Source organism: Pseudorca crassidens, chromosome 2 (assembly GCF_039906515.1).
Source record: "Pseudorca crassidens isolate mPseCra1 chromosome 2, mPseCra1.hap1, whole genome shotgun sequence".
Classification (NCBI taxonomy): domain Eukaryota; kingdom Metazoa; phylum Chordata; class Mammalia; order Artiodactyla; family Delphinidae; genus Pseudorca; species Pseudorca crassidens.
This window is the reverse complement of record NC_090297.1, coordinates 135,324,920-135,334,802: the sequence shown is the minus strand read 5'-3', so window position 1 is coordinate 135,334,802 and position 9,883 is coordinate 135,324,920. Positions and strand designations below refer to the sequence as shown.

Below are 9,883 nucleotides of genomic sequence, written 5' to 3'. Positions count from 1 at the left end.
TATGCTCTGTATCTATAACCACGTATTTTCGTCTTACGTAATTTGAATATATGTGTGTGTATTTAAAAGCCTTTTTGGAAAAACCAGGGACATTTGAATACAGAGGACTGCATACTAGATGATATTTGTTACTTTTCTTAAATATGATAATGGCATATTTATTTTATTTATTTTTTAGAAGATACATTTTTTATTTTTAGAAGATACATACTATAGTACTTAGGTTTTATTTTTAGAAGATACATACTATAGTATTTAGGTTTTGAAGTATTATGATGTCTGCAGCTTATTTTCAAATGGTTCATCAAAAAACTATAGGTAGATATATAGGTAGATATAGGTAGATATATAGGTAGATATATTTGCAAATATATTTGCAAATATGGCAAAATATTAACAATTGTTGAATCCTGCAGATAGATAATTGGGTGATTAGTATTCTTTCAACTTTTCTGTACATTTGAAAATGTTAATAACTAAACAATTGATTTAAAAAAATTTATCATGAAGAAAAATCAGAAGCAGGAACATCAGTATTCAGACCAATTAAAAGAGCCAGTGATGGGGCTTCTCTGGTGGCGCAGTGGTTGAGAGTCCGCCTGCCGATGCAGGGGACACGGGTTCGTGCCCCGGTCTGGGAGGAACCCACATGCCGCGGGGCAGCTAGGCCCGTGAGCCACGGCCGCTGAGCCTGCGCGTCCAGAGCCTGTGCTCTGCAACGGGAGAGGCCACAACAGTGAGAGTCCCGCGTACTGCAAATAAAGAAAGAAAGAAAGAAAGAAAGAAGCCAGTGATGTTTACGTGTCTGCATGAGTGTATAATACTTCTATGTACCCATATACCCATAGAATCAGAAATGGTAATTAGCATGTGGTCTGTTGGTAAGCTTTACAGCGCTGTTATTTCAGAGCAATACTTTGACGCCCTCTAATAAAGAAATCTTACTATTTTCTTGACACATTTGGGGGAATAAAGGAGGAGAGGTTTAATTCTACAGCCAAATAAAGGCCTAATATACATGGTCATTTGACATTTCAAGAGATGGAAGTTAAAAATTACTATAAGACTTCAACTAGAAAAATAAATGAATAATTTTTAATCTAAAGATATTTTTAGAAAAAAGTACTACATTCAAAACTACTTGGATGTTATCCTCTATTTTTAAGGTAATATAAATGAAACTGTTTACATGTGATTGTGTCTGCCTGACCAGATTTTCTTGATGATGAAAACCATTCCTAGTTTTTTTTTTTTTTTTTTTTTTTTTTTGCGGTACGCGGGCCTCTCACTGTTGTGGCCTCTCCCGTTGCGGAGCACAGGCTCCGGACGCGCAGGCCCAGCGGCCATGGCTCATGGGCCCAGACGCTCCACAGCATGTGGGATCCTCCCGGACCGGGACACAAACCCGTGTCCCCTGCGTCGAACCCGTGTCCCCTGCATCGGCAGGCGTACTCTCAATCACTGTGCCACCAGGGAAGCCCGCATGTGTCTTTTTGAATTATGGTTTTCTCTGGGTATATGCCCAGTAGTGGAATTGCTGGGTCATATGGTAATTCAATTTTTAGTGTTTTAAGGAACCTTCATACTGTTCTCCATAGTGGCTGTAACAATTTACATTCCCACCAACAGTGCAAGAGGGTTCCCTTTTCTCCACACCCTCTCCAGCATTTTAACCAAGCATATCTTAACACAGCCTGCTTTCCTCTTCACTCTTAGTTCCTGGGTTCTGAGTCTAAATAAGAAACAGAATTAGCGCTTGTCTGCTGTTTAAAATAAAGATATAATTACATAAACGATTGTTCCATTCACTGTGCCATAGGACGTGTAAGGTCTGTCTTTCCTAAGCCTGAAAACCCAAAGGACAAAGATAATCCAGCAAGCCCGTCACACTGGCAGGAAACAAACTTTGCTCTTTGTCGGCATCATGTGGTCAATATGTATATTACGCTTCCACTCCTCTTGATGCCCAGCAAGATGATGTTTTCTACAACCGTTCAGAGAGGAGACTTAAACTCACAGGACTCATTTTTTTCTATAAAGAAATTATGCTTTATGAAGGAACAATGTGTTAGTTATGCTTTTTGTTTCTGGATTCTTTATTCTTCAAACCAGTAATTGTATCCAGAAAAAGATTACAGAGATGGATCAGAAAATATTCAGTTTCTTAGTTTCAAGTTTGGGGATACTTTCCCTAAAGATCTACACTTCTGATGCACCCGCAAATAGTTCACATTAGCTTCTGACAATTGACTAATTAATGCCATTTAATGAATTCTGAGCACAAGGTGTTGTTTTAATTGATGTAAAAGCCCCGGACTGCTTAGAGACCTGGGTGTTAGGTACACTGGTCACCCACCTAAATGTAAGGCCTGATACAAGTCACTTATTGTTTAAAGAGCCTCTTCTGGAAAAATAATGGTGCTCGATTGAGGACTTTTTTTTTTTTTAATTCATTTTGGCTGAACCGGGTCTCAATTGCGGCATGCGGGATCCTTGCTGCAGCACGCGGATCTTTTAGTTGCGGCACGCGTACTTCTTAGTTGCGGCATGCATGCGGGATCTAGTTCCCCCACCAGGGATCGAACCTGGGCCCCCTGCTCTGGGCGCGTGGAGTCTCACCCAGTGGACCACCAGAGAAGTCCCTCGATTGAGGACTTTTATGGTGAGAGTATTCAGCTAAAAAAATCCTATTAGTATTTCACTTCAGGTTGCATCACAAGATTTAGCACTTAATGTTAGTCTTATTTGATTTTCTAATTGTTTCATGAGTCCTAATCTTGTTTCTACAACTTAAATTTAAGTTACTTGATGGTAAGGATGATATCAGACTCTTCAGCCTGTGTACTTTTTACTTTATTTTTATATATTATCTGAAAGATTAATGTCAGCACTTAATAATTTATTGTTGATTAATTTTTAGCAAGTCAAAATAACAGTATGAATTTTTTAAGTACTTATATTTACTAATAAATAATACTCATTAAGCACCACTAATGTACTAGCTACTATATTAACAACAACAAAATGTTTCAGACCTGGCGCAGAAGTCAGCCAGCTCTACACACTTAAGTCCACTGATTTTCTGTATTGCTCTGTGGTCCAGATTTATCAAGCAGAATGGAACACTTTTAGTATTGATTTGTAAGAATATGTTAGGCTTTTATTATCTAATACTGTTTTGCTTTGTGGCGTGTGATTTGCCCTTATAATTGTATCCATATAATGATAAATTGCATTGCACAAAATTCTATCATAAAGTCAGTTTCTAAACCCATAAACCCATACCCCAGAAGTTTCTGTTACTTGTTCTTAGTTAAGTTGTCCACTATTGTCAAACAGACTCTGCTGAAGTGGTCTCAAAATTAATCACTTTCCCCGCTTATTTTTTAGTAGGGAATATCTAACTATTCCTACGGACTTGAGGGTGTAACTTTTTTTCATTAAGTTTTGCTCTCAGATACAGATCTCACAGACACGCCAAGGTCAGAACTCTGATTTTCCTGTCATGATTCCTGATTTAGTACAATTCTGCTGGTTATTCTATTTGAAGGTGGTCAAATGGGCTTCAAGTTAAATTAAATCATGCAAATTAAATCATGCAGTGTAATCTCTCTCTCTACCTGCTTATCTGTCTATATGCTGGAGTCCCACTAATGCGCTTAAGGAGTTGGATTAAAGGCCAGGGTTTTCCTAGAAGATTATTCCTCGATAAATACTAACAATTTAATTTACTGTTGTAAAAAGAAGCCACTGATCTATAAGAATTCTATTCTTTTAAATATTTGCAAAATAACGTGGCCTTTGTTAAGCAAGGTTTTTCCTCTTAGGAGTAGGTTAACTTATATTCCAGTTTTTAGTTTATGGTGGGTAAGAGAGAAAAACAGTTAAGTATAATTCTGCTGTTTGCTTATAGCAGTATTGCTTGCTATTTTTAAAGTACTTCCATTTACTAATGTAAGTAAATGGCACTGTGCCTTTGCCCATGCTATGCCTATTTCCTGGTATGCCCTTTTCCACATCACTTGTAATATTTTATTGTCCTTATTCATTTACTATTCAGCCCTTAAAGAACAATGGCTGTGTCTTTTATACATTCACTCATTTACTTATTCAGTGACGATTTAGCTACCTGCCAGATCTGGGGAATACAGAAGTGATAAAAACAGACAAAAATCCCTGTCTTCATGGAACTTATATACAAATGATGTAATAAATGAGTAAAATATATTGTAGTGTACCTGGAGATAAGTGCTGAAGAAGGGAGATAGAGAGTGATGGTGAGGATGGGGTTGTGATTTTTAACAGGTGGTCAGAGAAGTTTTGACTAATGTGTCATGTGAGCAAAGACCTGAAGGAGGTGAGGGCAAATCATGTATGTAGATATCTGAGGATAAAGTGTTCCAGAAAGAGGGACTAGCAAGTGAAAAGGCACTAAGATGGGAGTATTCTGGATTATGCCTGGTTTGTAGAGAAGCCACATGAGGCCCATGTAACTGGAGTAGAGTGAGAGAGGGGAAAAGTAATCACATTCATCCTAGTATCCTAGGGCTTAGTACTGTGTCTGAAACATATTGGGAGTTAACATATCAATGAATATTTTGATGGCAATGTAAAAAAATGCCAATATGTCACAAAACGTGAATTGTACTAAATTCAATCCAGGTATTTTTAACAAAACTATTTTTTCTGCTTGCCTAGACTTTGGTTTTGCCATTGAGACAGATGTGACTTCTGGTAATTCAGATTTCAGGTCCCTTCAGGATGTTGTGTTGGAGTATTTCACAAAAACATCCACATCTTCTTTTTGCATTTCCTCTGTGAAAGTACTTATAAAGAACTGTAGCCTTTGGTGAATACAAACACTGGAAAATGCTGGCAAACAATGTTGGGTAGTACTCTAGTAACATAACATTCAGATCTCTTAGCAAAGGTAACAGCACTACTCAGCATCACTTAAAGAAGCTACCAGTTTAAGGACTTATTTTGCTTCTAGAACTTATTTTTCTAGAACTTATTTCTCAGAACATCACTCACAGAATCTGTATGAAGTAGCCTATGCATATAATCTTATTAACATTTATTTCATTTGCACTGTTATCAGCAGGCGCAACGAACACATGTGTAAAATGGCAACTCTGGAAGACTGATTAGATCTTGATTAGATTTTCTCCTCCCTGCTCCTTTCCCTGGCTCACTTTGGACTCCAGGTGTTAACAATATCCTGCTATTGCTTTTGACTTGTCAGTGGATCCCTTTGAATCAGTACCTTCTCTACGTTGATTGTCAAACTTGAATTCTGATTGTTTAAGCTTTTATTCTAATCCTAATATTTTCTCCTGTCTTCCTGATTTCTCAGCTGATTTTTTCTTGAGATTCAGAAAAACATATACAGTTTCCTACAGTTCCCAAGAAATGCTTGAATGGAAACACTGATTGTAAAAGCTCTCTTCCCTCTAAGTCATCAGATCCTGATAGTTTGGGTGTTTTAATTGAATCGTCAACAAATCAAACGTTCTCAGGCTTTAATGCTCTTCAGGCTCCTGTAACCAAGTTGGATTTACTATAGTGAGGAAGAACACATAAATGGAGAACAATGGGCTGTCTCAGTAAGGTGTTAAGAAGTAAACTATTATAGGATTTGGGCTTTGCTTGGTGACTTGAGGGAGAAATCTAAGGAATTGGGGATTTGCTCTTATTGGATGCTGTCAGGCAGCTGGGGCAATTTATGATTGGGCATCTCAGTCTCATCTATACAGAGGGAAGACTAGAATGAGAATAAAGCTATAATTTGTAAATAAGTAATAATCACTCATTGTGGCCAAGAGAAAGGGTATCTTGTGGTACTTTGTGGTTGGCAGAGTGATCTTTTTTTGTCTATGCTTAGGCAAACTTCTGAAGTGCTTTACTTTGTCTCATTTTATCATGGTCTCAGAGTGACCTTGTCTGAGGTTGGTATTTCATGAGATTATGTCTATCTAATAGGAGAATAATATGGCTTAGCTGTGAGTACTAGACCAGCTTCTGACTATCAGGAGCTCTTTCTTTTTGTTCTTAAATTTTTCATTCAGATATAATTTATATACAGAAAAGTACAAAATTTTTAAGTGAATTTTCATAAAGTGAACACACTTGTGCAATCAGAATTCAGCTCAAGAAAGAGAACATCGCCAACACCCAGAAGCCCCCTTTATGCACCCTTCAGATTACTAACCCCAAGACTACTCACTATCCTGACTTCTAACATCACAGATTCATTTTGCCTGACTTTGAGCTGTATATGAATGGAAATGTACAGAATTAGCTCTTTGTTGTCAGGTTTCCTGGGCTCTACATTATGTTTATGAGGTTCATTCATATGTTGTGTCTGATTGTAAATTAGTTCATTCTTGCTGCTGAATAGTATTCTGTTGTGTAAACACACTACAGTTTATTGTTATTACTGTTGATGGCTATTTGGGTGTTTCCAGTTTGGGGAGATCAGGAATAGTGCTGCTGTGAATGTTCTTATACGTGTCTTTGGATGAATGCATATATTACATGCTTGCTGGGTAGAAGTAGAATTGGTCATGTTTACCTTTAGTAAATAGTACCAAACATTTTCCCAAAGTGGTTGTATCAATTTACACTCCCACCAGCCATGAGATTTGTGCTTGCTCTATTCCCATGTTATTTATACTGTTGCAGAATACAGAAAAAGGTGAAAACTTCTAAATATATTCTACAGGTCTACTATTACCCTGACACAAAATTAAGAAAGGACAGAACAAAAAGGAAAACTGTCAGTCATCTTTAAATAGGGCTGTAGAGATACTAAAGAAAATATTAGCAAACTGAACCTAGAAATAATTAAAAAACAAACAAACAAAAAAGCAGGACCAAGACCACAGTGAGTTTATTCCAGGAATAGAAGTGTAATTCAACATTAGGAAATCTATTAACATAACACATTAAAATTTATATTAATTTATTAGTGTTTGTTAATATAATTCATTAAGTTCCTATTAATTATTAATATCATTGTTCATATAATTCATTGAAGTAGAAACTTTATTAATATTTCCTTTAAAAGATTAAAGTAGAAAAAACATAATCTCCAGGGCTGCCGAAAAAACTGTTGATAATACTTAATTCCCATTTCTAATAAAAATTCCACAGAGATATATAAATGTCCATGTACCTTCCCTTCAGTCTACTTTTCAGATTCATCATCTATCATTACACCATATGCAGGCTAATTTCTGACTAAAACAACTTACAACTTTGATTTTTCCCTTGTTTCTCTACTTATTAACTGTGCAGCCTTGGGCAAGTTACCTAACCACTCTGTGTTAATTTCCTGTCTCAACTGGAAATAACTGTACCTACGTTAAGCAGTAAGAATTAACTCCCTTAAACAGTAAGGGAATCAATAAGTTACTATTATCACTTTTTAATTACAAGACTTTGTTCATCAGCCATCCTTTGACTGGACCATGAGTGCCCTGAGAGCAGGGACTAACAGTGGTACATTTGGGATACTCAAGGAATGTTTGTTGAATCCTGATCCAAGGTTTCTCATCTTCCTGCCTTTTTTCTTTGTTCTCTCACCCTGTTTACCCCTTCTCCCCTGTCCACCTATCTAAAGCCTAACCCAAACAGTGAATAACCATTCTTTAGAACACTTTCTTTGTACCATTCTGATGGTGCTTATTACAGTGTTTTGAGAACTAAATGAATATAATGTTGTTGTTGTTGTTTTTAACAACACTTAGGACATAATAACCACTCAGTAAAACTTAACTATTGATGGAAGAAATTTTCAGATATTGAGGTATGGGGAAGTCACTCTAGCTTATACGTTGATTTAGCTTGAACTTTATGCTATCTAGAACAGCCTGCCTTGTAGCCCATCAACATGCATTGTATATCTGCTCTAATCAATAAAGAAAAGAGTGCACTGTCCAGAAGTAAAGAACGTCCCTTCTGAAGACAGAGATAAAAGTCTCCCTTTCTGGGACATCAATGCTAGTACTCCTTTGATGATAAGGCTCCTTTCCTAGGTGCCAAAGCCATACTAACTTGCCGTGTACAAGCTAATCTGTTTTTTTGTTTGTTTGTTTGTTTTTAACTTTGAAGGAATGTACTCTTATCAGGTTTGATGTTCTTTCTTCTGAAAGAACATAAAATTGTGCTGATAAACCATGCTTCTCCAGAGCAGTTCCTCAGAGCTACCGAGAGGCTAACTCCTGGACTATAGTCCTCAGTTTGGCTCAAATAAAACTCTCCTCTATTCTTTTTAAATTTATTTATCTTTGGCTGCATTGGGTCTTTGTTTTGGTGTGCAGGCTTCTCATTGCGGTGGCTTCTTTTGTTGCGGAGCATGGGCTCTAGGCGCGTCGGCTTCAGTAGTTGTGGCGCAAGGGCTTAGTTGCTCCGTGGTATGTGGGATCTTCCCGGACCAGGGCTCGAACCCGTGTCCCTGCATTGTTAGGCAGATTCTTAAGCACTGTGCCACCAGGGAAGTCCTCTCCTCTACTCCTATTACAGATTGGTTATTGACTATTTTCTTTGACACTATCACAATCACGTTATAGTTGCTGCAGTTTTCTGAGTTCGTCCAGGGCAGAACTATGTAGTACATTTTTGTTTTCACTTTTCAAGGTCTGCCAAAGCACAGTGGCAAAGGCTGAGCTGGGAAGAAGCACCGCGCTAAGGGCCCTGGGGTGTGGGTGGGGTCCCATAAAGTTCAGCGAGATGGGGGTCACGGACGCATGCAAAGCAAGACACGGATTGGACCAATCACACAATTTGGGCGCTGAAGGCCCCATCTCCCAAATTTCCATTCACTATTCAAGTTAGAACCAAACTCTCCAGCAACGGATGCAGGTATCCGAGGCCCATTTGGGGCGCTCGGGACACCTAACCTTGGAAGGCGGGCGCAGGCGGAACCTTCGTCCTCAGCTCCAAGTTTCCCACAACTCCGCTTCTATCGCTACACTACCAAATAGACGGCCTCCTTCCCCCACCCACGATGGCCCAGTATTTTCAACGAAACGATTAACAGACACCTCAACAACTGAGGACTGTTTCTCCAAGCAGCGTTCCCCCAGCGCGGTCGCATGCATCCCGCAACATAGCGGCGGTTCTCAAAGAAGGGCCACCCACGCTTCCCCCGCCCGGTGAGAAAGAGGCCGCCGGCCGTAGCTCCGGGCGCCTGCTCTGCAGCTGACACCGCCCCGCGCCCACGCCGCCCCGCCTCCTTCTCTCCAGGACTTCCTGCTGTGCTGCTCGCAGACCCCCGCCGCGCTGCTGCAGGGACCTGACCTATTCGGAGCGCGCTGTTAGCCAGGGGTACCGGAAGAGGCCGGGCAGCGGGGGAGAGCTGCAGAGGGAGGCGGAGCCCGTCACGCACGCCCAGGGAGGGCAGGGGGAGAGAGGGAGGCACAGTTAAGCGAGGAGCGCGAGGAAGTGAGCTTGGGTCCGACTTGAGCTCTGGCTCAAGACCGAGACTGGTGGGCCAGGACCCCAAGCCGGCGTCACACCCCGTCTGAAGAAGACAGGTGGTCACATGGCTTCGCCATTCCTGCTTGCGGGAGCCACTACGGGCGACAGCGGCGGAGAGCTGAGCTCGGGGGACGACTCCGTGGATATGGAATCCCTCCAGAGCCCGGAGACCGAGGCGTCCAGGAGGCTGACAGAGCTGTTTGAGAAGGCTGCCGCGCACTTCCGAGGCCTGGTTCAAGGGGCCAGCAGGGAGCAGCTCTTGTACCTGTATGCCCGGTACAAGCAGGTAAAGTCGCAGGGAAGGGGTGGATGCGGGAGAGCGACCACAGCCCTTCTCTTTCCTCCAAAAAACAGATAGTAAACGTGCTTGATTAATGGTTAGGTGTAATGAAGTTTGTAT

At 40.3% G+C, this 9,883-nt stretch overlaps 1 protein-coding gene across 5 annotated transcripts in view; it reads left to right on the top strand.

Annotated features, from left to right (window-relative positions):
- Nucleotides 1-9,004: 9,004 nt before the first annotated feature.
- Nucleotides 9,005-9,883, top strand: part of ACBD6 (acyl-CoA binding domain containing 6) — a 230,215-nt gene continuing 229,336 nt past the window's right edge. Inside the window, exon 1 of one of the 5 annotated variants that reach the window (XM_067728809.1) lies at nt 9,005-9,769. In XM_067728809.1, coding sequence (XP_067584910.1) covers nt 9,548-9,769 — 222 coding nt within the window. In that variant the 5' untranslated portion in view covers nt 9,005-9,547. The remainder of the gene's footprint in view (nt 9,770-9,883) is intronic. The other 4 variants (XR_010941233.1, XM_067728810.1, XM_067728811.1 and 1 more) reach the window with 4 other exon arrangements.